The 27,825-nt window shown below is 42.0% G+C and overlaps 2 protein-coding genes across 4 annotated transcripts; both read left to right on the plus strand.

Annotated features, from left to right (window-relative positions):
• The first annotated feature begins 7,762 nt into the window (after positions 1 to 7,762).
• On the plus strand, positions 7,763 to 16,595 carry LOC104261609 (heterochromatin-associated protein MENT). 2 transcript variants are annotated; one of them, XM_009817731.2, is made up of 7 exons: positions 7,763 to 7,939; positions 8,024 to 8,110; positions 9,695 to 9,832; positions 11,846 to 11,963; positions 12,542 to 12,684; positions 15,144 to 15,311; positions 16,194 to 16,595. In XM_009817731.2, exons 1-7 carry the CDS (start codon positions 7,772 to 7,774, stop codon positions 16,593 to 16,595), a joined length of 1,224 nt encoding a protein of 407 aa, XP_009816033.2. In that variant the 5' UTR covers positions 7,763 to 7,771. The 2 variants fall into 2 exon arrangements, with proteins under 2 accessions (XP_009816033.2, XP_009816034.2); XM_009817732.2 differs by lacking the exon at positions 8,024 to 8,110 and having other exon boundaries at positions 7,772 to 7,939.
• Positions 16,596 to 17,910: 1,315 nt separating this feature from the next.
• On the plus strand, positions 17,911 to 27,424 carry LOC104253695 (serpin B6-like). Of its 2 annotated transcripts, none has more exons than XM_059836320.1 (8): positions 17,911 to 18,036; positions 20,256 to 20,365; positions 20,803 to 20,980; positions 22,005 to 22,142; positions 23,215 to 23,332; positions 23,568 to 23,710; positions 25,359 to 25,526; positions 26,137 to 27,424. In XM_059836320.1, the coding sequence occupies exons 3-8, from the start codon at positions 20,813 to 20,815 to the stop codon at positions 26,539 to 26,541; spliced, it is 1,140 nt and encodes a 379-aa protein (XP_059692303.1). In that variant the 5' UTR covers positions 17,911 to 18,036; positions 20,256 to 20,365; positions 20,803 to 20,812; the 3' UTR covers positions 26,542 to 27,424. The 2 variants fall into 2 exon arrangements, with proteins under 2 accessions (XP_059692303.1, XP_059692304.1); XM_059836321.1 differs by having other exon boundaries at positions 18,021 to 18,031.
• Positions 27,425 to 27,825: the final 401 nt, after the last annotated feature.

The following is a 27,825-nucleotide window of genomic DNA, read 5'->3' on the forward strand; positions in this document are numbered from 1 at the left end:
AGGTAAACAACATCCACTGTTCTCCATTCATCCATCAAGCTAGTTAACTCATTGTAGAAGGCTATCAGGTTGGTGAAGCATGACTTCCTCTTCATAAATCCATGCTGACAACTCTCGATCAACTTCTTGTCCTTCATGTGTTTGGAAATGGTTTCCATGAGGATTTTCTCCATCACCTTCCCAGGGACTGAGGTCAGGCTGACAGGCATGTACTTCCCTGAATCTTTTGAAGTCAGTTGTGACATTTGCCCTCTTCCAGTCTTCAGGAACTTTTTCCAGTCACCACGGCCTTTCAAAGATAATTGAGAGAAGCCCCACAATGATATCAGCCAGCTCCCTCAACACTTGTGAGTACAAGCCATCAGGCCCCATGGGCTTATGTATGTTCTATTTGCTTAAATGCCCCTGAACCTGGTCTTCCTCTGCCAAAAGAAAGTCTTCCTCTTTCCAGAATTTTCGCTCTGGTCTCAGGCATTCCTGAAGGGTGGTCTTACCAGTAACGACTGAGGTACAGAAGGCATTAAGTACCTCATCCTTTTCCGTGTCCTCTATCAGTGTTTCCCCTGCACTATTCAGCAGCAGGCCCATGTTTTTCCTAGTGTTTTTGTCTTGTACTTGTGGACTCCTTTCCTGCTGCTCTTCACATGCTTCACCAGATTCAATACCAGGTTGACCTTGACTTTCCTAACCCTATCTCTGCAAGATCAGACAGCAACTCTATACTCCTTCTGGGTCACCCCCCCTGCTTCCACATCTTATACACCTCCTTTTATCTCTGAGTTCAGTTAGGAACTCCTTGCTCATCCATGCAGGCCTCCTGCCACATTCGCTGGATTTTCTACTTATCAGAATGAACCATTCTTGAGCTTGGAGGAGGTGATTCTTGAATATCAACCAGCTGTCCTGGACTCCTCTTCTCTCCAGGGCCATATCCCATGGGATTCTTCCAAGCAGATCTCTGAAGATCTCGTGAAAACCAGGGCTGTAGTCCTGCTTTTTGCCCTGCTCCTTCCTCTTCGGATCCTGAGCTCCACCATCTCATGATCACTGCAGCCAAGGCTGCTTCTGACTTTCACATCCATGACCAGTTCTTCCTTGTTTCTCAGCATCAGATCCAGCAGAGCATCATTCCTTGTTGGCTCCTCAATCACTTGTGTCAGGAAGTTGTCATCAACGTACTCTAGAAATCGCCTAGATTGCTTGAGCCCTAATGTATTGTTCTTCCAGCAGATATCAGGGTGGTCCCCATAAGGACCAGACTTCTTTCAGTTGATTGAAGAAGGCCTCACCTACTTCCTAATCAGATACCCACTACAACAGCACCTGTGTTGGCCTGCCCGCTAATCTTGACCCATAAGTTCTTGACTGGCTCCTGACCTGTGCCAAAGAAGAGCCCTGTGCATTCCAGCTGCTCTCTCACACAAAGAGCAACTCCCTCTCCTTGCCTTCCCAGCCTGTCTTTGCTGAAAAGCCTGTATCCCTCCACTGAAGCACTCCAGTCGTGTGACCTATCCCACCATATCTCCATGATCCCAATGAGGTAATAGACCAGTAACACACACAAACTTCTAACTGATCCTCTTTGTTGCCTGTGCTGCCTTCATTAGTGTAGTGGCATTTCAGAGAGGCAGCCAAGCGTGCTGATTCCCCTGTACAGGGTTGAGAAGTTTTCCCTTAAGGTTCTTGTGCAGGCACTTCATTCTTTACATCCCTATGCTTGAAGTGATTCCACTTTAGCTGTTTTGTTGATTGCTATGTCCCTCCTGTTCCCATCAGGCTCGTGGTGTGCCTACCACATTCACACCTCCTTTTTTGTTGCGGAATCACTCACTCCCCCATCCATTTCTAGTTTAAAGCTCTCCTTAGCAGGTTGGCCAGCCTTTTGACAAAGATACTGACCTGTTTAGTCAGGTGGTTCCCTTCTCTTCCAAGCAGCTGGTGACCCTCAGAGAGGTTCCATGGCCATAGAAACTGAATCCCTGCTGCCAACAACAGCAGTGCAATGAATTGTTAGCCCACAGGACCTGTCAAGTCGTCCTCAGGCCCATCCACCTCACCAGCAGGATTGAGGAGAGCACCACCTGGGCCTCCATGCCCTTGACCACTTCCCCCAGAGCCCTGCAGTCACGCTTCGTACTTCCTACTCACCCTGGCAGTATCATTTGTGCCTACATGGAAGAGAAGCAGGGGGAGGGACAGATGAGCCTCAGTAGCCTCTATACAACATCCCAAATGCATGCCCCTAGCAAGCAGCAAATCTACCCAGATGACAAATCAGGTCAACAGATGTATCCTGCAGTTACTTTCACTCCTCACACTTGTTAATGGCCTTTGAGATCTGGAAGGTGCAACTACCAGTGATGGAAGTTAAGAAAAGTTGAAAGTCTTTTAGTTTCCATGGTTTCACAATTACTTTCCCCTGTTAGGTTGGGATGCCACGCTTGGATATAGCAAGGGAGGCAGCCCTGGGAATTTGAATTTCCAGTGCAATGTGCTAACCATGCTTGCTGTTGTTGTTCCAGAAGGCCTGGGGGCTCCTGGACGTGACAGGCTGGCTTGCAACAGGCTTGGATGGAGGAAGGGAAGAGAAGACAGGTCTGGGGCAGAGCAGCTCCTACAGCATGAACAGGTCATGGTGTTCCAATGCTCCTCTCAGCAAGGGCTCTCCCAAGCACCGTCCTTTCTCTCCTGTCTGCCACAAAGGGTGGCTTGATGCTTTTGAAAGACCGTTCCATTTTATTCTTCGATACTTGGGAAAATGCTATTTAATCACCTTTCTAAAATACTCCAAGGTAGCCAAGTAATAGGTGCTACATGACTGCATTTCCAAATAACTGCTTTCAAGAAGCCCTGGGTTTGCTCTGTATCATCAAAATCTGTAACTCCAGGTCCACAAACTCCTCCTTGAAAGGTCCCAGGACTTTGAAAACTAAAGAAAGAAGTATCTACAGGAAACTACTGAGATAAGTCTCAATGCAAACATGTTGTGAGCATGAACTGCTTGTCACTTAGTGATTCCATGCCAGTCAAAACACAGTGGATTAACATGCTTCCAGTTTATCCTACAATGAAAGATGGGGCTTTTTTCTACCAGTGCAAATCTCAGCTTCATAAAATAATCCCTGACACCTTTGTGGTAGACTGACCTCATGACAACCAGAAATGGCAGACACAGCACACAATAATAAAGACAAGAAAGTTTACAGTGCTGGTGTAGTGTTAGTATTCAAGACAAGGACACAGAAAAAAACACTGCTTTAGTACTGAAATGCAAACACATCCATATTTTTAAAGGTTTTATTTTGCCATCAGTAACAGGCACAAGAAAATCCCTTTAAAAATGTTATTTATAGTCCAATCCTTTAGAGTTCTGTTGCAACAGATGGGATACTTGGTCTCATTTTCTTCCTGGCGGACATAGCTGAATGGGATTTCCTGCAGAGTAAAAATCTGTCATTGGACTTAGTCTAGTATTGATTGTAAATTGTGCTGCTTTTTACTAGATGTAACCGGAAGAGAACTCATGTTCAAGAAAGACCCAAATGGTCCACTCGGACTGTTTACAGAGTACAGGTATGGGTGTACAAGAATCAAACAGGCAGAAAGATACAACTTCACATCCATGCTGAGCAAGATGGGGATGAAAGATGGCTTCAGAAAAGGTCAAAATGACTTCATCAGTATGCCAGAGGAAAATGACTGGTTTTATCAAAAGACTTTTTATGACCATTTGCCAGTCCACTTGAGGTCAACAAGTCAGGCATTGTGATGCTGTAAAACCTTGTTTCTACCATTCTGGTTGCAGCAATTCACTATTTCCTCTCACTATTTCCATCTGGCACAGCAAAACCAAGAGCACCTCTTCTTTGGCCAATTTGCTCCCCTTTGAAACTCCACTCTCTCTTACTAAACAGGATCTTGCAGCAGCTGGAATATACCACAAAGAGTGTCCACACGGTTTGGGTACCCTTTCTTCATTTTCCTCTATTTTTAGGCAATCTTTGTAGCTTGTAGTACCGCTAACTGTCATTTGGGTTTTTTCTTCTCCTATTCATTTAGCTAAAAAATAGACAACAGCAGTTTCAGACACATAGCAGAAACATTTCTTAAGTGCATAACTAAACATAATAGTGTCTAATACATTTCTGAAACAAGAAAGTAAGATGGATATTCCAAGCACAAAAACTGCATGCACTTAAAAACAAAACGCGTGAAAAAAGAGGGGCATATATATCACTCTTGAAACCTTGTACGGCATATGTACCAGTCAGATTCAAAGTGAATATAAGCACAAAAATGTAATTCTAGTTCACAATATGGACTTGTACTCTTTATACTGATGCTTTTTCTGTATAGGTTGACTGCATGCTGGTAATTGGTTCACTCTGCATGTGTCATACCAGTGGGCAGAGGCCATTCCTAACCATAAATGTAGCAGAAAAGACAGATAATGACTGCAAAGGGAATTTATCAATGCAGTTTACTCTAAGTCACACAGATAAGAGCAGAGTAAACCAGCAGAATTGCTAATTACACTGGTTTAAAGTAAAACATTTGTGTACGTGTAACCATTTTGTATTACACCTTTGCTGATACCCTGTTTTACACATTCTGCTGTTTTGGCTTTCTACTTCAATACAACAAACAGTTTCAGTAAAAGAAATCATTACAAGCAGAGATTCCAAGCAGTTTTGCAGCTTTTGGTGGATGATCCAAACTCCCTCAATCCATCACAGAGGAATAATAAGCTCAGTACAGTGTAGGGCCTGTAGGTATCTAAAGAACCTTCACCTCCTCTGCTAGGAGCAGTCTCTTAAAACAACATCCACCAGTTCAAATGAGTCCAGTTTCACTCTTATTTCATCACTTATTTTAGGTGACTGTGTAAATACCTTCTAATCTCCCTTCTGAAACAGAAGAGCAAAAATGTAAAATATCACAAAATAAGGGCTTTATGTGACTTGAGGGCCACAAGTATTCAAACCCTTCCCCTCTCAAATTTAACCGCCACATGAATGAGACTAACAGCCCATTTCAATATTAACTTTTAGCCATATCTTACAGAATCATAGAATCGTTTAGGTTGGAAAAGACCTTTAAGATCAAGTCCAACCATTAACCTAACACTGCCAAGTCCACCACTAAACCATGTCCCTAAGCACCACATCCACAAGTCTTTTAAATACCTCCAGGGATGGTGACCCCACCACTTCCCTGGGCAGCCTGTTCCAATTCCTGACAACCCCTTCTGTGATGAATTTTTTCCTAATATCCGATCTAAACCTCCCCTAGTGCAACTTGAAGCTGTTTCCTCTTGTCCTATCGCTTGTTACTTGGGAGAAGAGACCAACACCCACACCTCTGCAACCTCCTTTCAGGTAGTTGTAGAGATCAATAAGGTCTCCCCTGAGCCTCCTTTTCTCCAGGCTAAACAACCTTTGAGATTAGTTTCTATTCATTTCCTCAGTTTGTAGAGAAAAAGAAAAGGAATCTGTAAAATTATTTCAACATGTCCCTTGCCAACAAAGGCTGGTTGAACTCTTTTCTGCAATTCCTACATTTTTGCAGGCCAAACCCCAGGGTTGTGGAGGACACCTGTGGGAGAAAGGCATACTGGCCTTCATGTTTCAGGACATACACCCACTAAGAGTGGCCTTGAATTGAGGAGGTGTCTCTCTCTCTAAGTTCTGAAAGCAGGAGATAGAGAGAAGAAGTAGGAATAAATGAGGGAACATGCGTATTAATACAAGAAGAGGATGTAGAGCAGAAAAGGGAGGTGCAAAGATTTCTACATTTCCAAAAGTATTCATTGCCTCACAGACCACCACAGATCCTGACTGAAGACAGATCTTAACTCTTCTCTCCCTCAGGATTTCAGGTAGTGTAAATATTCATATCAAAATAACTAGCTTTACTTTGGAAGTCTTAAAAATTCACGTTAAATTCTTAGGAACTGAGTGGTTAGATGATGGCATAAAAGTCATGCAGGGGAAGGGAGTGCTCATTTTTTAGTAGAAAGAGTAGCCTTTAGGAAAACCCTGTGCCAAGGTACAGTGGTCAGAATGCAAGCCCAGGTTGGGCAAAACCTACACAGCCTGGGAGGGCAGAAAGTTTCCTCGCCTGTAGAAAGGGTGCCTTAATCACCAGGCTACCAGCTGATTTAGGATCAGAGGACTGAGGACAGGCTGCAGGAGAGAATACACTTCTACTGATCCTGGAATGGAACACAAGACAGCATGACTCTGTAGCACAGTGCATGGGGTGTATTTGTTCAAGCCTCTGCTTTACTAATATCAAATAACTACTGGATCAGTCATCCGGACTTTTCCTTTCCCACATGACCGAAGTGGCTAGTAGACCAGTGAACCTCACAGAAACACACATATATTCTCTCTCTCAAGCCTGAGAAATGCTTGATTGCTCCATGCAGATTCAGTTCAGGTATTCTCTGGGAAACAGGAGATGCGAGATGTTGGTTTGAAATTCTTCAGGCAAAAATGTTCAGCTCAGTCCTGTTCCCTAGATATGCTCTGGGACTACCAGCATCTCTGGGAGTATCAGCATCACCAGGCACAGCAGTAAGAGATAATCTGATTTGAAGGTCTTGAAAATGCTTAGGTATGAGCTAGGCTGCAGGGCACTCACCTCTGAAGCACCTGAGAATGCTTCAAAACAGTTGTGGAGCCCTGGAAAGCTCTGAAATCAAAACCTGAGGATCTCAGATGCTCCAGGCATCTCTAACACTGCGTGGCAGCTGGCTTTGAAGACTGCAGTTTTTGATTTAGGCATGTAAATTGTCAGTGAAGATCAATTTAAATATCCAGTTGCTTTAGCTGATCTAATGCTTAACCTTTCACCTGATGCCATCTTACACTGACTTTAGTACATGTTTTAGTAGTCCTTATACTGGTGAAGGCAATGGAAATTTCTGAATTTATCCTAATATTTGTCAACAGTATTAGATTGATCTAAAATATGCAAACAAGAAGCACAGGTTTGTTCTAGATCCACGTATGGAAAATCAGTTTAATCCTGGGGTTGGTTTTTTTTTGTTTGCTTTGGTTTTGTCCTGTAAAAACATACTTGGAAAAAGAAGCAGAACAAGGATGGAGAATCTGCAGGCTCTGATAAGCCACCAGAAAAACAGGGAAAATTTGTTGTTGTTTAAAACACAAACTCTTTGGGGTTGTATGTAAGATACAAGAGTTTACTTGAAAAACAGTAATTAACAAATCCAGCTATAGTTTCCAAATGGGTTTACCTACACCAAGAACATCTAAAAATCTACAGATCTATAGTAGCCTTCAAGATACATGTAGTGAATTGCATGAATTCACCATGCTTTTTTCAGCAGAAAATAATAGCATAGGAAGTTTAAAGAAATACAAAAAAGCTCAAAGCAGCACAGTGAGAAATGATTCTGTTTCACTCCCTCAGAATCAAAAAGTGATTCTATGAAACTTAAGCAAATGGGTTTTTGAGAGAAGTTTGGCCTGTGAAAACATTTCTAGCTAAAATCATGCTCATCTGATGAAAAATCAGTAAAAAAGCTGTGGACATTGAGGAGTGATGGGGAAGGGAGAAATAATGCAGGTCTTAAAAAGAGACCTACTAGCTGACTGTACTTGGTCTCTGTGCAGTATTTTACCCATTACAGGGACACCCTCACACTGTATTTGAGAGGGTGCAAGAATCTCCCACTAGCAGTTTTGTATTTTTTTAAAAGAAGTCACCACCTCTCTCTGACGCTCATTTATCTCAGGCTGTATCAATGGAGCCTCTCTCAGTGTCAACCAACAGCTTCACTCTGGACCTTTACAAAAAGCTGAATGAAACTTCCAAAGGCCAAAACATTTTCTTTTCTCCTTGGAGTATTGCAACTGCTCTCGCCATGGTCTACCTGGGTGCAAAAGGTGACACTGCAACTCAGATGGCTGAGGTAAGCTAACATAATTACATAACCCTTGGGCACATTTATCTTCAAAAAACAAGCTGTCTTTATGAACATTTACCATTATCACAGGTTCTTCATTTTAACCAGACTGCAGGACAAGAAGGTTCGTCTGAGACAACAAGGCCTTCTCTGGGGAAACCGAAGAAAAGAAAGATGGTATTTAATACAACAAAGGACTTGGAGAAAAAAATTTCTTAGAAAGGGATAGTTCATCACAACTACTGCTTTAGCCTTCTAACATTTGCTTGTCTTCAGTCTATATCTACTGTCTCACTTCAGTAAGAACTATATATAGAAAGCGCAAAAGCGAACAAGCAGATAACGTTATCATAAAACACTTTAATTCAGGCCTTCAAAAGCAGAACTGAGACATGAACAGCATTTTGATTGGCCCTAATACTTTGTTACTTGGGTTTAGCTGGTCTATGGCAATATCAACAAATCAATTGTCCTAATGTGCATAGGACAATTCTATCTCTTATCAGCTTCAGGGTTTTTTTTTCTGTAGTGAAAACCAGCTACTGCATTCATACCTGACTCCAGCCCTACCCAATAAACTCCCTTCTACCTTTTTCATGCATGGACACATCAGGCAAACAAAATTCCCCTTTAAGCTAACACAGACTGATTCACCCTTGTTCATCAGCTCCCCAGAAACTTGCCGCCAGGAGGAACTGCCCAGATCTTTTTCATCAAATGAACTCCCTAAGCACTGAAAGGCTTGTAAACTCAAGCAAGCCATGTTTCTTTAGCATAGAAACTAAAAGAAAGCTCCAAGAAACTAGATTAGGCAAACTGGAAATAAAAGGTGGGAGGAGGTTATATCATTCTCTCCCTAGGTGGCGGGGGATGAATCTTCAATTTCAGCAATTCACTGACTTTCTGAGTTGTAGCAGTCTGCCTAATCTGGTCCTTCAGACATTTCCCTCCATTACCTCTTCAGTCTGTTCCCATCCCCTTGCAAAACCCAACCTCTCCTACCCTGTGTCCTCTGGCTACCAAATTCTTTCCCAGATGTCCTTCCTAGCAGCCCATGTCTCGGCATGAGTGAGAAAAGACCAGAGCAAGGAATGCCACCTGACCAACCTAATGACAAGTCACCATGAGTCAGTGGCACAGACTGTCAGTGTCTCACATGCAGGGCATGGTATATGCCATGGAGGCGGAGACTGCATTCAAGCAGCTGGAGGGGAGCAGCTGACAGGTAGCAGCTTATTCCTCCATTAGCAAAGCAACAGCTGGCAAGCAAGCTCATGCTGCCTAAAACCATCAACATTGATAATCCAGGACAAGCTCCCTCCAAAAGCCAAACAGCAACAGCAAAATTCATGTGAAACAGAGAAAATCTGAATAGTTGGTAAGTCCATGCCCTGACATCAGTGTCTGTCAGAACAGAGGACCTCCTCAAAAGCCACAAGGCTGCCTTGATGGGTCCTTGTGACACTGAAAATTAGGCCTGACCATGACTGAAATGAGGAGATTCAACTTCTTGGGTGCACCATCAGCTGATATCCCCAAAGGCCTATACAGCACTGCAGGAATAGATCATGGCCCTACAGACAGAAGACAATTTGTCCAGTTATACATAGTGCTGCAAACATGCAACATACTCAAAAAAGAGCTCCATCCCCTGAAATTCCTTTTTAATTAAAACAACCTGGGCATTTTAAATAACCACAGCAGGTGCAACACTTCAGACAGAAAAAAAATATTCCCTATTAATTGGTGTCTCTTTCCAAGCATCCTGAGCACAAGCAAGCTGAAAACATCCACTCTGGCTTCAGAGAGCTCCTGTCTGCCATCAACAAACCCAGAAGCACCTACTTGCTGAAGAGTGCCAACCGACTGTATGAGGAAAAGACCTACCCGTTACTGCCTGTGAGTTGAACATTTTCACTTAAGAATATTTTGACATTAAGAGGGATTGTCAACAGAGATGATAAAAATTTTCCAAATGGTGGTTTCAGTGAGAACATGAGGACAGCTATATGGGGCTAGCTTTCCACAGACAAGAGGTCCATTTGTCTCCAACAGTGGTCAACAGTTTAGGAAGTGTATGGGAACAAGGTACGCTGTGTAGTGATGCTTCTCCAGAATCTGCTCTGGTCACCAAGCAATCTGCAGCTCAGGGACTTCCTGAACCAGAGGTCATGTCTACTTAACAGACCTTGATGAGCCGTTCTTTCATGAATTTGCAGATTTGCCTTTTGAATCTACCACAACCCTCAGCACCAGGAGTTCCACAGCTGAACTATACGCTGTAGGAAGCGCCAGTGTTTTTTGCACCTGCTACCTGTTGGCATCATTACTGATTTGGTTTTCCTCTAAAGGATGCTTCTCTGTATCTCTGGTCATCCTCATCGCCTGTCTCTCTATCTTTTATACTGTAGTATTTCTGAGACTGGGGAGGCCAGAGCTGCATAGAGAACTCAGACGATGGGCACACCATAGCTTTATACAGCGGTATTCTAATATTCTCTCTTTTGTTCCCTGCTCCTTTCTTTGTAACTCTTAAAATTGTATTTGCCTTTTTGGCCACTATTGGGCAGATATTTTCATGCAGCTGTCCATTATAGCTTCAATACTTCATTCCTGAACAGTAGTAATCACTCTCTGTAGCGTACCCTTCACTGGATCATTTATGTATGTTTTAAAATATGTATTTTAATCTAAATATTTAGACCTGTATTTTATAGAATAGATATTTTAGCACAGATCCCAGCACATATCCCTGTGGTAGTCCAGTAGTAATAACCCTTCACTGTGAACACTATTTCCTCCTACTCTTGGTTTCCAGTCTTTTAAACAAACAAGATCTATCTCTGTAGTCGCATGGATGCTCAGTCTTTGGTGAGAAGTCTTACAAAATGCCTTTTGGTAATCCAAATAGACTGTAATGGCTCAACCTTCTTACTCACATGCTTCCCAACACCTTCAAAAAACTCCAACAGATTTGTGATTCAGGACATCCTATTACAAAATGCTGTTGACACTCCTCCAATATATCATATTTATCCATACGCCCACTAAACCTATTCCATTTATTCACCCCGTACAGACTCCTGAGTTTGTAATTACCTGTATCTTTGAAATCTTTTTGAAAACTGACATTGTATTAATCATCTTACAATTCCTTGGAAGGTGGTTTTAAATGAGATTACTGTTCTTTGATCTTGGAGTTTGTTTTGATCTCCTGAATAACCAGTAATTTGTCCTTCTGAATGCTTATTGCTCATTTTCTCCATAATCTCAGGTACCTATGATTTACAGAGAATCTAGAGAATTTCGTGCTGGGAATCTCCATGAACTGTTTCACGGCAGACAGCAATGCAAACGTTAATTCTGCTTTTTTTGCCATGACTTTATTCTACCAGAACATTCCTGTTATACCTGATCCTCTATTGCCACAAACTCTTGGCAGGTTCCTTGCCTCTGAAGTCTTGTTTTAACTTTATATGAGACTATTTCAACTTTGTTGAAGCCTTGTTTCAACTTTATATGAGCCTATTCTTCCCTCTTGTACTGAGCTCTACAACATAAAGCAAGAAAAAAGTATTTAAATTGTATAAAATGTCATTTTGAGAAATTAAAAAAATTTGTGAAGAATGTTTTTTCATGGGATATTTCAAAATTACAAATTTGCACTTTGGATTTCAAACACAAAAATTTGAAGTATCAGTTTCATTGAGACTGAAGTCTGATCTGTCCTTACTTAATATTTAGCACAGAATGTATCAGACCTTATTTTAAGGGTTATCCCATTTCAAACAAATTATATTTTCTTCAATTACGTATTAACAGATTGTCTAATCTGTTGAAGTGATTATTTCTAACATTTTTATAACTCAAATTTAACTAAATAAGCATACATTTTCCAATTCTGTCTTTCAGAAATTCTTACAGCTCATTACAAGCTACTACAATGCAAAACCACAAGCTGTAAACTTTAAGACAGCTGCAGAACAAGCCAGAGCACTGATCAATTCATGGGTTGAAAATGAAACTGAGAGTAAGTACCACTCTGATGGCTTTTTTCTTGTCTCACTTTCAAATCATTTGTATTTCCACATTTATTGCTCTTGAAGCCAAGGTTCCATAAAAGATGGAAACTTAGGGAAAGTGATGAGCGAAATGCAGTCAAATGGCTTGAAGAATGCCTCTCTCCAAACCTAACTTCTGCTCCTTACAAGATCCTTCCCTTGATTCTTCATGCCGTAGCCTCTTCTGAATTATTTCTGTTCAGAGGGAGGCACAGGTAGATACTGAGTGGCTCCACTCTGATTAGTGAGGGTTTTACTTCTGCATTCTTCAGCTGCTTGCAACCAACTTCACAGAACATTCAAGCTATTCCACTTTACCCACTTTCCAATGCCATTCACTACCGAAATGGAAATAAATATTTTTTAAAAAAAGATATAGCGATACTTCAAAAGCCATTTTTACCACATGTATACCATGAAAAATGTACAGTAAAAATATCTCCCAAATGCAAACATTTTTGCCAGATAGGTAGGCACAAAGCACAATTAAAATTGGCGAGTTACAGAGCCACACCGGAATAATAGTCCTATTTGTCTGATTTTGAAGGGAAAATCCAGGATCTGCTGCCTGCAGGATCTCTCAATTCTCGCACTGTATTGGTCTTAGTAAACGCTATTTATTTCAAAGGAAACTGGGAAAAGAAATTTCTGGAGAAAAATACTTCTGAGACGCCCTTCAGACTGAGCAAGGTAAATTCCTTGTCTATATGCCCATTGTCATACGTCAATATGTGTATTACTGAAGAGCAAGAAACCTCTAAATATTTAACCTGCATTTCGTCTGCCATCGCAACACTACTCATAGCTGGGCACATGGTATAAACTCAGCGAGAATGGCAATGGTGAAAATAAGTCAGCATTATCTTATTTACGCATATCCATGAGAATATGATTTTCACTTTAATTAATAGCTCTTCAGTACCAAAACATTTGAGAACACCATGGTTAAGTAGCTTAAGAGCAAGAGCAAATTTCCGTAAGTGCCAAGGTCCCATTTTCAAAAGGGACTGAGTTGCTTTTGACAGCAATGCTTACACATTTACGTCTCTCTTCTGCTTTTGAGACACAGTCTATACTCTTGAGTTCAAGGACACTGAACTAACTGTTCTTTCCCTCACGCACCCTGGGTGTTGCCTAAAATCTCAGGGGAAATTTTCATGGGCGTTCGTCATTTTAGCCGAGCGCATGAGGATGATATATTCAGTATACCCTGAGGGCACGTTATTGAGATCACAGTATTTAAATGATCATGCGCTGACGATTCATGGTAGCTGACTGCATGCAGATTTTCAGACTGTGCCAAAGGCAAGCAAAATTATTTGTCAATGGAAGCAAATGCCTTCTGTATGCCAGGCAACGTGAAGCAATTGTGTCAATGATATGACTGTGTATCCAAAACCTGCTACGCTACATATGCGCTTTTAGGATCCGTCATGGTACATGGTTGTGGTGGGCTGACCTTGCTCGGCTGCCAGGTGCCCACCAAGTTGCTGTATCACTCCCCCTTCTCAACAGGACAGGGGGAGAAAAAAAGGATGAAAAAGTCATGGGTCAAGATAAGGGATATCATTTACCAATTACCATCATGGGCAAAAGAGACTCGACTTAGGGAAATTAATTTAATTTATTGCCAATCAATCAAGAGTAGGCTCATGAGAAATAAGACCAAATATAAAACACCTTCTCCCCACCCCTCCCTTATTCCCAGGCTCAGCTTCACTCCCACTCTTCTACCTATTCCCCAAAGCAGCGCAGCGGAACGGGGAATGGGGGTTTGTGATCAATTCGTAACGCTTTGTCTCTGCTGCTCCTTTCTCCTCACACTTTTCCCTGCTCCAGTGTGGGGTCCCACCCAGGGGATAGTCCTTCGTTTCCAATGTGGGTCCTTCCCACGGGCTGCAGTTCTTCAAGAACTACTCCAGCATGGGTCCTTACCATGGGGTGCAGTCCTTCAGGAATGGATTTTTCCAGCATGGGTCCCCCATGGGGTCACAGGTCCTGCCAGGAGTATGCTCCAGCGCGGGCTCTCCACGGGTTGCAGCTTCCTTCAGGACACATCCACCTGCTCCAGCATGGGGTCCTTCATGAGCTGCAGGGTGGATATCTGCACCATGGTCTTCACCACGGGCTGCAGGGGAATCTCTGCTCCAGCACCTGAAGCAGCTCCTCCCCCTCCTTCCTCACTGACCTTGGTGTCTCCAGAGTTGTTTCTCTCACACCTCATTCCTCTCTCCGCTGCTGTTGCACAAGGGGTTTTTTTCCCCTTCTTAAATATGTTATCCCAGAGGTGCTACCACCACCACTGACTGGCTCAGCTTTGGCCAGTGGCCGGTCCGTCTTGGAGCTGGCTGGAACTGGCTCTGCCTGACATGGAGGCAGCTTCTGATGTCTCCTCACAGAAGCCATCCTTGCAGCACACCCGCTACCAAAACCTTGCCACGTAAACCCAATACATTGGTGTAGAGAGAGGGTTTCATTCACAGGTTACCTGATACAAAGCCTGCAAACAGAAAAACTTTTGCACTCAAATGTAACTCAAATGTAAAGGAGAGAGTGGATATATTAGTAAAAGCTCTGTGAACATAATACAGCATAGGAGTTCCGAAGACTATTGGGTAATTCAATTTCATTTGGTAATCCGGTCCTCTATGGTTTGGGGAAGAGGAAAAGCCAGCACAGGTGACAGAAAATATGGTTCAGAGGCAAAGTGAGACAATCAGTATTGCCTGGAAGTATAAAATAGGCAAAAGAGTTGATGGCATCCAGGGGGAGAAAGTCAAGGTTTTTTTCCCCCCAATCAAGGTCCTCACTCCAAAAATGTACTATTTGGGAGAGAACATGAAACACTTATAGTAGTTACTTGCTTACCAAAGCTAACTCCTTTATTTTAAAATGAGAAATATATTACATCTAATTCAGTTAGAAGGTAGATACTGTATGTGTCTATGCCCATTTTTTTAAAGATCCCAATGACTTTGAAAAGGGGGTGTATGTGATACTGTCCAAAGGAAAGGGGACTGAGTATCCAAATGCTGCTGTCTTGTACTTGTTTACAAATTTTTGCTTTCAGTTCAATGAAGCAAGTAACCTTCATCACCCATTTTAAGGAATGAAGTAACACTATTTTTTATGTCTGAATTTTTTCACAGACCAAGACTAAACCAGTACAGATGATGTTTCTGAGAGATACGTTTTTGATACTCCATGAATCAACCATGAAATTCAAAATCATTGAGCTGCCATATGTGGAAAATGAACTCAGCATGTTCGTTCTCCTACCAGATGACATCAATGATAACACTACTGGTCTGGAGCTGGTAACACTGACCTACTGTTGCATCACACACACTATGAGACAGTAACAGAAACAGATGAAAAGAGTGAGGGAGAACAAGCTTCAAAATCACAGTAGAATAGGTTCTCATGTGTGCATACTTTATTTCATAAACTGATTTCTCAGCTTAGCATTCAGGGCATCTGGATGTAGTATGTAGTATTTTACTTAGGGATACATCTAAAAACTATGTCCACACAGCTGTCTTAGCCTATTTTGTGTCCTTTTTTCTAGTGCCAGAAAAGCACAAGGAAAGCAAGGACCAAATCTGAATCACTGTGCCCTAGAGTTACCGTCTCCTGAGGGCTGTATTAATTAATTTTTACATCATTTGCAGTCCGGATTTGCACCTGCTATTTTGTGGTGACGTTTCTCAAACTAAGTGCTGACTACCCGGACCCAGAAGGTATCAACAGCCACTCATGACCACGTCAGGATCAGTTTCAGATTCTAAAGAGATCAGGGCAAACATCTTTTTATTTGTACCTGAGGTCCCATGCATTCCACTTATTTACCACTACTAAGAGAAAAGTTATCCATATACACACATAACAAGCACCCATTAATATCATTATGAGTCACACATTGCAAAAAAACAATATTCTTCACACCAGAAAAAAATAATGAACTACTCTGTGGGTTCAGGCCTATACTTTTACCACCTTTAAGAAAATAAATAGGAGTATAAGTCACTCAGCACTTTGCAGGATCATGCCGTATGAATATGGTACACATTCCAGCTGTACCCACTGCTGGTATCTGGGCTTTGTTTTACTTGTTCTTGATGAGCATTAAGACACTGGTGTGTGCATGTCTTGCCTCTGTCCTTCGCATTCAAACTATTTTCTTCCTCAACTCATTGCAGGTGGAAAGAGAGCTGACCTATGAGAAATTGGCTGAATGGACCAAATCAGCCAATATGATGAAAGCTGAAGTGGATCTGTACCTGCCCAAGTTGAAGCTGGAAGAGAATTACGACCTTAAATCCACTTTGAGCAGCATGGGGATACGAAATGCTTTTGACCCAGTTCAAGCTGATTTCACAGGGATGTCAGTGAATAAGGATATTTTCATCTCAAAAATTATTCACAAAGCTTTTGTGGAGGTCAGTGAAGAAGGTACTGAGGCAGCAGCTGCCACAGGTGTCGTGGTGCTGAGATCAAAAGCACCAACAATGACTTTTAAAGCTGACCACCCTTTTCTCTTCGTCATCAGACACAACAAATCACAAACCATCCTCTTCTTTGGCAGACTCTGCTCACCCTAGTCAGAGTTACTCCTTGCCCTGCAGAGCAGGAGACGCTCGCTTGCCAGCTTAGAGGCAAATACCAAAACCTGAAACTCCTGCTGCAACTGGGGGGAGTGGGATCTGAACCCTTTCTCCTTCAGACCACAAACCCCAAGGCCTGAGGCACAGCTCCTCCTGTGCTTCTCTCCTACCCCAAAGGGACAACCATGGCAGCAGGGAGTGCACGATCGATGCCTTGCATCCACAGAGCAATCCTGGTTGCCATTCAGACCAGGCCATCAAGGGTAACGCTGTCCCCTAACCACTATTAGCTATGGCATTTCTATCCCTTCCCCTCAGAGCGGTGTGTACAAATGTATGCTAACACAGGCCCTCTCCTCACCCCCATGACTAAAGCCCCTGATTCAGATGTGGTCTTAGCACTTACTCCCATCCTGCAGCAGTTAGACCCTGCTCCTGTTTAGCCCTTGATTAGGTCCTTGCATTACAAACGGCAGACACTCCCTACCCAAGGCCTGTGGCCATTCCCTTGCATTCCTTCCACATCCCAGCTGTAAGTCTTCATTAGCTCGCAATTTCACCTCAATCAGCTTCATATGTCACTCTACTGATTCAGTAAAAAAAAAAAAAAAAAATTAAAAAATACACCTCTGTGAGGGCTATTTGCCTCACTCAGACTCTCAGGTATGTGAGGAGGCACTAAGCCCGTACAGTCCTTAGCTCCAGCAATACCTCACTTTTGTTCTAAACAACCACTGCTTCAAAAATAATTAAAAATAATAACTCCTCATGGATTGGTGGTGTTTTCTGTCAGCTCTGCTGCTACAGAGAGGCAGAGGTGGAAAATCACCGGCTGCTGTCAGCCGAGGCCCGCGGAGATATAAAGGGGGAAGTGAGGGGAGATACAGACTGGATATTAGGAAAATGTTCTTTACTGAGAGAGTGGTAACACAGTGGACTAGACTGCCCAGGAAGGTAGTGGAGTCACCCTCCCTAGAGGTATTCAAGGAGCGTGTGGATGTGGCATTGTGGGATGCGGCTTGATGGGCATGGTGCTGTGTGGTGGGTGGTTTTTTGTGTGGTGGTTTGCGTGTGTGGGTAGGTTTTTTTGTGTGGTGGTTTGGGGGAGGGGGGGGGTGTTTTAGTTTTTTTTTTGTAATGGTTGGACTTGATGATCTTACAGGTCTTTTCCAACCTTGGTGATTCTGTGATTCTATCTAGCTCCCCCACCGTGGTGGGTAGCGGCCATTTTGTCCGGGGGGGCGGGCTGCGGCGCATGCCCGCTGCGACGACCAAATGGCCGTTGGCCGCCGCGGACGGGAAGCGCCGCAGCTCCCGGCTAAACTCTGGGGCGCGGCTGCGGAGCACCGAGCTCCCGCCCTTTCCCCCGGCTCGGCAATGCTTCCGGGGAAAGGGATGGGAAGGGCCCCGGGAGGAGGGGAGCGCGGCGCCCGGTAGGGTGAGTGCGGCGGCTCCGCTGTCTTGCAGATGTCGTTTGCTACGGGAAGCTTGCGCTGGTGTTTTTTTAAAGCAGCAGCGGCTGCATGGCGTTGCTGCTTTTATAGTTACATTTTTTCTCTGCCGTCACGTGGTTTCTGCTTCTTGTCAGCTGAAGTTGCAGCGCTGTGTAGGAAATGCTTTTTACGTGTAGGAGTGATGGGGGCACCGTGGAGATGTGGCGTTGTAACGTGATTCATGGTGCCAAGTCCAGTGTGGGAGCAGAGGAGGGTCTTTTCGCTCCTTTCCTGTTCCCCAGCCTGCGCCCTGGCAAGTGCCAAGCCCTTGGCTGCTTCTGCCTGAGCGTGCTAGGACGGCGTCAGATCTAATGGGCTCCTCGCTGCCCCTCTCTGCTCCTGCTGAGGCCCATGGGTCGGAGCTGGTGGCGGTGGGCGGTCACACGGCTCTGTCATCCCCTGTGTCCCACCGCCTGCCCCTGGAGAGGTGTGAAGTGGGGAGCCGTTACCTACAGCTGTTGGAGATCTTGCCCTGCGAGTGTGTTAACATCACTCCCAACTTTCCAAATCCTAAGTGATACCCCTTTCCCTCAAAAAAGCATGCTTTGGTTCAGGGAGTGGGAAAAAGCATGTTTCCCACAGATGCAGCTTCCTCTGTGGAGATGGACAGCACCTGATGTTCGTCATGCTGCGTTCCCTCTCTGCCTGTGTTTGAAACAGTTGGCTTGTGACTCTGCTGAGGCGAGGTATCTGCATATACCAGGCGCTAATCCATCTCCTGGTCTTGGTGGGATGTGTCTCTTGGGCCTCAGGCTGGAGCACAGCTGCACCCTGCTCTGGCCAGGTTCCCCCATGGCAAAACTGGTAGTTGGGAGAGATGCTGCAGTGAGTATCTGATGTTTAATCTAGATACAGCCTTTCTGTCTGTAAAGACTGTCTTAAAGCATAGGAGTCTACTGCTGAGAGTATATACTTCAAACTCATAGTGGTAGGAATACACAGGGTCAGGGCGTCCAGAAACCTCCACACAAGTGCCTCACCACTGACCTGCAGAGCCCACGCGGAGACCAGAGTGAGGGATGAATTGCTGTGGGCAAACCCTCTGATAACTGAGGGGTTTGCAGCAAACAGTTTACAGTCAAGTGACAAATACGTGCTTGTATTGTATGGTTTTTGTTCCTTAAAAGTGCAGTCATTCTGTGTTGTCTCCAAAACCGCTCTGATAAGAAGGGTATCAGTAGTTATATTGCTATTCATGAGCTGCGGAGAAAGCATGGATAACTGTAGAGATACAACTCCTAGCCTTGTGTTCCAGCTGTTGAAATATTACAATTTGGTTAAATGCACTGATTTTCAGGTAGGCAAATAGTGTAAGTTGTGTCCTTTTGTCGGTAAACTCTTGTCTGTTACGGAAGCCCTACAAAAACTTCCTAGATAACACTACTTGCTGCTGTCACTAGTCCTGTGTGTTTTGACTTACAGGTCAAAAAACCTTCTTGCTAGCAATCTGACAGGTATCAGGATAGTAGGAAAATTCTGGTCTTCATTGTAACCAACATAACCAGAAAATACAAAGTGCCTCCTACTTATGCTGTAAAGTACATGTAGTTAAATTACTTGTTTCAGACAGACTTGGAGGATGGTTTCCATCTAAGCTTACCTTTTTATTTTTAATTTCTTTCAGTAATGGGGGAAGAGAAATAGGAGAAAAGTTACTACTGTTTGTTGCAAAGCTACTAGCAAGAAATTTTCTTAGGTGGAAAATCCTGCATGCAGAAACTTGTTCTTTCCACCTATTTGTTTGAGATTATGAATTAGGTGTTGGTTTTGTATTGTGTAGCAACATATCAACACTAGGCACTGCCTTCAGGGGAAAAAAAACCCACAGAAACGCTTACTACTGGCTGATGATGTCTGGTGATACTTATCTGTAGGTAACTCAGCATTCTAGTATTTATTGCTCCTTTTATGTGGTTTAATGTCAGGTTAGTTAACTACCTACACAGCTGATGTTTGTAGAGTATGACAGGCATCAAGTTACAAATGTTGAAGTGTGCATGTACTGTAAAGTTATCTATAAGCAGGTTTGTGTGTGTGTTTCTGTGTTGTAGGCAATAAAATTTAATGGACTTTGATTTTTTTTTTTTTGTTTGTACTACAGCAGGAAATTACAGTAATCTGTCATGCTGACCAAATAACTTTTTTTTCTTTTTTAATCTTGTAGGTCAAGTAATTCTGCTCACTTCTGCCAGACTGGCTGTTAGGTTTAAAACACAGCTTGCACACATACAAATAAGCTGAAGGTAATACTGAAGATACACAGACTTAGAGAAGGTAAGAGTTTATAATTCTGCCATTCTGATGCCTAACTTTTTGCTCTGGTTTTCCTATAAAGGGAAATAATTATCTTGTCAAAAGAGACTTGTTTTAATAAATCCTAAACAAAATACTGTTCTCCATGATAATCTTATAAGCTGTAATATTATCTACCCAGTGAAGAGTCTAATGACACCAGCGGGAATTGCTGTCTCTGTTACAGGTATGGGATTTAAATAAAAAAGTAAACAATAAATCCCTAAAATAACTCAAGTGCCTAGTATGGGATGTAAGGTGCTTGTTCCACCAAATCAGTTTTTCAGTGAGTTGATAATTTTCCAGCCTTATTATGTTGCCGCATAGTTCATACTGGGGAAATGTAAAAGACAGAAATAACTTACCAGTTTGTATTCAAATAAATTTGAGCCGTTCTTGTTCTGTGTTTTATCTCCCAGGCTCTGAACCATGGATAGCCTCTGTGCAGCAAATACCACTTTTGCACTCGACCTCTTCAGAAAGCTGTGTGAGAACAAAAGCAGGCAGAATCTATTCTTTTCTCCTTTCAGTATTTCTTCTGCTTTGTCTATGATTTTGCTGGGTTCAAAAGGTAACACTGAAGCCCAAATAGAAAAGGTATGTCCATAAACTTAGTGTATTGAATTTGAGACCATATGAACAACAAAGCTGTATTATGTATGTGACCGGCATTTATGCTAAACTGGTCTCAGGGAGCAGAGGTCTTCCTTTGGTATGTATGTAAGCAATACCTGTTTTTATAGGGGGAGTTTCCTTTCGTATGAAATTAAGAGATTCCTGTTCTTTGTTGTGTGTGTGTTTTTGTGGTGGTATTTTTTTGAGATAGAGGTCTTCCTTCAATATGTCATTAAGAGGGACCTAGGATTTTTTTGTAGGTTTGAATCTCTAGCTACATAAAATATTTTCTTCTGTCTTCTTTGGGCTTAATATCAGACTATACATGTTTTGAAAATGTAGACAGGCACATTAAAAAAAAAAAAAATTAAAAATCTACCCTGTATGCCTGTCAAAATGGTAGCTACACCTTGGTTTAATTTTTTTTAAACTTGGTTGAGTGGCAAGTACCACTTCGCATATTTTTTACGTATGCAATTGACAGCATTAAATGCATAATCAATCATTTTTGTTATTATGTTTGCCTCTCTTACAAAGTGGAAGAGCAGTATAAACGCATACTTTGTTTTAAATCTATCAAAGTTTTTCCCAAATTATATTATATTATTGCCATTCTTCGATATATTCAAAATCTGTCTGGGCATAGTCCTGGGCTACCAACTGTAGATGGCCCTGCTTGAGCTGGGGGGTTGGACCAGATGACCTCCAGAGGTTTCCTTCCAACCTCAACCATTCTGTGATCTTCTAATGCTTGGCTTGAGTGAAGAAAACTAAATACTGCTGACTCTTCTGCACCCTAATTTATTATTACTTATGATGCACCCAGCCGGATGTTGTATATGTGACTTGCATGATAAGCTCCAGATGGGAGGTGTGATGAAAAATCTTTTGGCTTCAAGTCACAGTTTTTAAACCCAGAAGTCACTTAAAAAAAAAAAAACCTGTGCTGAAGCAAGTGTGTTTAGAGAAGGCATGGACTCTGCTAAGGATGTTTGTCTTCCTATAGGTGCTTTCTCTGAACAAAGCTGAGGATGCTCACAATGGGTATCAATCACTTCTCTCTGAAATTAACGATCCAAACACCAAATATATACTAAGAACTGCTAACCGACTTTATGGAGAGAAGACATTTGAGTTTCTCTCAGTAAGTAACCATTAAATTCATGGCGTTTTTTAGTATAATGTACTTGCTGCCTATTTCCTTTGGAGGTCAAAGGCAGGCCTTGGGTTTTACTTCCCAAATTTTCTAGGCTGAGACCTACCAATGGGATAGATTGTGCCAAAGCCTGGTGTCTGAACTGGGTGGAGAAGCTTCTTTCAGCTTCTTGTGATCTGAACGCACAACTGGTGCAAAGCACTGTAAAATCCATCAGACCCTAAATCTTCAGGGTTCCATGACCATTCATATTTTTTGGCTGTGGGATAAATGGTTGATGTATCTCTTTCCCTTGATTGTGTGTAAATATGGTAAAAAAGAATAGTTATTGCTCTTCAGCACGGTTAGTATTTTGTAGTTATTTTGTTATGTAAGTCACCCAGAGAACATACTGAGAGTACATGATTTTTAAGATTTTCCTTATCAGAAGATCCAAATAGGGATAATACATATTGTGTTACACGTTTCTTTAGATGCTTCCGTAGAAGCAAGAAGAGGTAAGGCTCTTCCACCCCCCTGCCCCAGAGTGATTTACAGTGATTCTTTTTATGAAGAATGCTAGTGTTTCATTTGTCTAGTAGATAAAAATTACATGGATTGTACTCTAAAACTCTGCATCAGTGTAATAAAGATCTAACTATATTAAATCAGAGAGAAGGTATGGTTTTTCCTCTCTAAGAAAAATCAGTTCCCCTCTGAACTAAAAGTTTTCTATTAGTCTGGGAGGTTTAACAATGAAACTTATGTAGAGAGAAGCCTACAAAATCGTATGTTCTCTCACTGAAGCAAAAAACCGCAAAAACTAGCCACATCATTTCTTAATTATGTAGAACTTTCTAGCATAGTAAACAGGCCATTTGATTTAACATACAGTGGACAATTCCTAATTCAAATAGGTGGTATAAAACCTAATAGGAACGTCTCAGACAAAACTTTAACAGCTCTAATATGAAGCTGGGGGAGGAAAGCGGGCAGATTTTCTTGGTGAATTTAAGAATAATCTGTGGCTGAATGAGAGTAAAATATATAGCTGAAAAGCTGTTCTGAATGTCCATGTTAGTCATTTATAGAGTCAAGTCAGAAATTCTACCATGCTGGCCTAGAACAGACTGACTTCATGGATGCTTGGGAGGATTCCAGAAAACAAATAAATGGCTGGGTAGAGGAAAGGACTGAAGGTGAGTGTTTTGGAGAATGCCCTCTTGTATTTAATGGCAGCTGGTGCTTGGGTAAACAGCTATTTCAAGATATAATATTGTGAATTAAAAAAAAAAAACCAAACATTGAGCTCTGGCTGTGTTTGGTACATATTTCTCTATCTATTGTGTATTAATTACAGAGTAGATACTAGATTGGATAATAATTAGATACATGTCAAACTATTAAAATGGTTTTTTTCTATGTATCGTAAAGGTAAAATTCAGAACCTGTTGGCAGAGGGGATTCTTGATTCACTGACCAGACTTGTGTTGGTGAATGCCATCTATTTCAAAGGCAACTGGGAAAAGCAGTTCAACAAAGAAAGAACAGCAGAAATGCCATTTCACATTAACAAGGTATGATGTCCTAAAATGCTGACAATACACTGTTACTCTGAAGTACTCTGAAATGAATTAACTCTGAAGAAAAAAAAAAACATATTCAAGTAGGGTTACCTTGGGTAGTCTGTATGAATTTCCTTATACCCCCTCCCTTTAATATGAACACTCTCTTTGTTTACTTGCTGTTAAGTTTCACATAATTACTAGAAACTTTAAATTAACAATTAAGTATTTCTTTCATTCTGTCTCTTCTTTTTTCCTTTACCCTTCTTGCTTGTTTGAGAGAGGTGGCCCTCTATATAGTTACAGAATTGAGGAGAAGAAAACAGTTGTGTGAAGCTGTCAGGCTATTTGAGTGTTGTGAACAATTTCACAGAAGTCAGTGAACTTGATTATTTTAGCATAAAACTTGTGTGGATAAGAAAAGAAATGTTCTTTTAGGTTGTAGGCAGAAAAGAGCACTTCTACGAGTGCAGAAACTTCTGAATGTAAGTCATCTTCAGCCTATTATTATTATTTTAAGATCAGAGTCTTTGGAATCCGGGTAACTATTGGAGAAAGTTGTAAGATGTAAGGTTGGGGAATGCTGCCTTGGCTCACCCAAGGAACTCACTTCTAGATGTACAAACAACTACACAACTCTTTCCTTGTAAAACTAAATGGCTTAAGTTTTGTGTTTTCTTCCTACTAATGACTAGCCACTGATGAGCTGCAGAAGTCTGTCAGTAGGCTCAAATGAACAATTAGAAATCCCAGGTGTAACCTCAGGTCTTAAGCTAGTTGTCTTACAATCTGTCCAGTAGCAAAGATTTACTTTAACATCCCGGGAGCCTTTCCAGCATCTTGTGACGTTATTTCTGTGACTCTTGCACTTATGACTCACTGGCTGATTTTCGCATGCTATGTGGCCTTTTCTTTGCTTATCCATCCTTTTCATGTGTCGCTGCTGCTGCAAAATAATTTCTGCCATAATCTCTGTGGGCATTGTTTCAATGGGCTTTATTTTAAAAACAAAACCCAACTTGCATGGTTATCTTATGAAGGTAAGGGAGAAAGCAATGAAAGTTGTAACTGAAAAGGAGGAAATAATGATGTAAACAATAGTAGCTGATGCTCTCTGTGAAAAAGAAAGGAGATAGCAGAGAATGAAATTGAGAAGAAAAGTCTTTCCCCTCCTTACTATCCATGTGACTTTTAAGAATTCAAAATAATGCTCTCACTTTCTTGGCTGTTTTTAGTATAATTGTAAAATATATTAATTCCTCTTTGTTATAGCACTTGGAGCCACGTGGACTAAAAATGAAAATACCTACATTGACATTATTTTGTATTCATTTAAAGCAAGGAACATAGGCCCTGCTTCTTACCAGCTTTGTTTAGTGCTTGTCACTAATTCTCAAGTGAGCCAATTTATGTGTCCTTGATCCTTTGCCTTAAAGGAAACTTCACAGACATTTTCATGTTAGTAATTAAGAAGTAAGGATCCCTGAGATTTAATTTCTATCTCTTGCTTTACAAAAAACAGTGGTGGGGCTGTACTCTGTGGTGTGTTTAGTTCTCTTTAGTCAAATTCTAAAAAGCCCTGAGTAACTGGCTACCTGGTTCCTACTTTGAGACCGGTATACTCGCTCAGTACTAACTCTTGACATATCTTTATTTTTAGAAAGAGACCAAACCTGTGCAGATGATGTCCAAGAAGGATAGATTTAACATGACCTATATTGGGGACTTCCAGACGAAAATTCTTGAGCTCCCTTATGTCGGTAATGAACTCAGCATGATCATCCTACTCCCTGATTCAATCCAGGATGGATCCACTGGCTTGGAAAGCGTAAGTTGTTGAGCTAAATGCAAAGACAGTCTGTATCCTTCCAGGGAAGAGAGTTTGATGTGGCATATAGACCTGCAGTTCAATTCCAAAACTATTAGGTCATTGGTGCTCAGCACCAGCTGAAATGCCCCACACCTCCTTGCCCCCAAAGTGATTGGCATGCCTTGTATCACTACCGGTCAAGCTGTGTGCTGCCCCCTTAGCCAGAGGCTCTGGAAGAAGACCTGACCCTTCTCAGGAGCAGAGGTTAGCTGTGGTTATGGTGAACATCGTACATGGTGAGAGGGGATTTGGGGGAGCTTCCCATATGTTAAAAAAAAAAAAAACAAACCCAACTCACCCCAATATAACATATTTTATAAAAGTAAATTTCACATGCAAGGTACTGATCCTTATTCTATCTACCAGGAAGCATATAGGATTGATTTCTGGTGGGGCTGTAGTCTCTAGTGAAAAGTATAACTTGCACTTTTGGCTTGAGACCCTCTAAACCCTGGAAAAAAGATGCATATTACACACCATGAAAATAAACACAGTAATAGCCACTTTTGGCTGTGTAAAACTGTCTCTCTTCTCACTTTAATTGTGTAACTTTTGGGTTTTTCTTTAGCTGGAAAGAGAACTGACGTATGAGAAGCTGATAGATTGGATCAATCCTGAAATGATGGACTGTACAGAGGTGAGAGTGTCTTTACCCAAATTTAAACTGGAAGAAGATTATGATCTGAAACTGGTTCTGGGCAGCATGGGAATGCCTGATGCATTTGACTTGGAGAAGGCAGACTTCTCAGGAATCTCAGCTGGCAACGGTCTGGTGCTCTCTGAAGTAGTTCACAAGTCCTTTGTGGAAGTCAATGAAGAAGGCACTGAAGCGGCAGCTGCCACGGCAGCTGTGATGATGGTGCGCTGTGCAATGATAGTTCCAGAATTCACTGCTGATCATCCCTTCCTCTTCTTCATCCGGCACAACAAAACTTCCAGCATTTTGTTCTGTGGCAGATTTTGCTCTCCCTAAAAAGGAGATGTCTTGGCAGAAGAGGCGCCACTACACAATAACGTTCTGTTTCTTTAGAATAGGGCTTCTCTTTTGGCACTAATTGCTTCTTTCAACTGTGCCTGAATCAGCTTCTGTGCTCTTCATCTCAGGCCTGAAGAGAATAACAGAGCCACTTAGACATACACAGCAACTGCCATTTACAACAACTCTTACCTTGTGCACCTGAGTGCAGAGGTCTCTAACTTCTTGCTGACACAAGAAACATCCCACTTGCTCAGTGAATGCGTCATCTGTCCTTGTAGTCCCTGTTGCACTTCACTTTTTGTGGCCACTGGGTGGCAAGTCTGAAAGGAAAGGAGGAAGTTAATGTTGTTTCTGAGGAGGCTGGAGCACATCTTTAGCTCCCTTCCCCCTTTTTTTTTCTTCCAGGCTTATCCATTTAATGTCTTGATACATTCCCTAGAGATGAAAGGAGTCTGTGGCAGCCTGTTCCAAGTGTTGCCAAGCATCTTGACTAGACAAGTTTTTTGGATATAACTGGACAAGCACTTAGGCAAGAATGGGAATAGAAGTATCTCTTCACACCAAATCTCTTTACAGGGTATTCAGGGAGTGAGGCTCATTGTTTTATTACCACAGGACACCTGGGTTTATTACCTATCACCTAGTTTAATAGTTATTTAACAAGGAATGTAATGAAAAGGATATGGTGCCTATGCAATATTTAAATGATAAAGCTTTAATTTTTTGCTATTGCTATATATTTTTCCTATTCATAATTTCTGAAATGTTTTGGTTTAATGATATAATGCCAAAGACATAGCTGAAATAGCTTTCCTAATACAGTGATTTCTTTTGCTATTTATGTTCCTGAAATAATAAAAGAACTGTAAGTGCTGTAGGACTCTTTCTCAACCCTAAATCATGCCCTTTTTTTTTATCTCTAATATGAAGAAAACAATTATTTCTTGATAGTATGCAACCAGCTTCTGTGTAGCTTGTTTGGAATGAGTTGTTAAATGTGGGACTTTCTGAATACTGCACCCCTGAAGTGCTCACTGGGGTTGCTGTGAAGTTTGGGGTTGGCCTTGCAAGGATTTGCAGAGAGGAGCCTTTACAGTGAAGGGGTCCAAGCTGGGCAGGGCTGCAAGGCTACCTCTGGTTTTCTGCACCACTCCTCATCAAGGCTCGGTGGCTGTCATCCAGGTGCTGCGGGGTTGCCCTATGCAGGTGAAGAAAGTCAAAGCATTATTTGAAGGGGGGAGTGGGCAACAGTTTAGTCAGTGGTATGGCCCAGGGGAA

The sequence above is a fragment of the Gavia stellata genome, chromosome 3, assembly GCF_030936135.1.
Source record: "Gavia stellata isolate bGavSte3 chromosome 3, bGavSte3.hap2, whole genome shotgun sequence".
In the NCBI taxonomy this organism is placed as follows: Eukaryota; Metazoa; Chordata; class Aves; order Gaviiformes; family Gaviidae; genus Gavia; species Gavia stellata.

What these genes read in the sequence shown, in the direction of transcription:
- LOC104261609 (XM_009817731.2), top strand. Translation starts at nt 7,772, where the DNA reads ATGGAGCCTCTCTCAGTGTCAACCAACAGCTTCACTCTGGACCTTTAC. An exon ending in AGACCTACCCGTTACTGCCT is followed by an intron (nt 9,833 to 11,845) that starts GTGAGTTGAACA and finishes TCTGTCTTTCAG; the next exon opens with AAATTCTTACAGCTCATTAC. An exon ending in GGTTGAAAATGAAACTGAGA is followed by an intron (nt 11,964 to 12,541) that starts GTAAGTACCACT and finishes CTGATTTTGAAG; the next exon opens with GGAAAATCCAGGATCTGCTG.
- LOC104253695 (XM_059836320.1), top strand. Translation starts at nt 20,813, where the DNA reads ATGGATAGCCTCTGTGCAGCAAATACCACTTTTGCACTCGACCTCTTC. An exon ending in CTGAAGCCCAAATAGAAAAG is followed by an intron (nt 20,981 to 22,004) that starts GTATGTCCATAA and finishes GTCTTCCTATAG; the next exon opens with GTGCTTTCTCTGAACAAAGC. An exon ending in GGTAGAGGAAAGGACTGAAG is followed by an intron (nt 23,333 to 23,567) that starts GTGAGTGTTTTG and finishes TGTATCGTAAAG; the next exon opens with GTAAAATTCAGAACCTGTTG.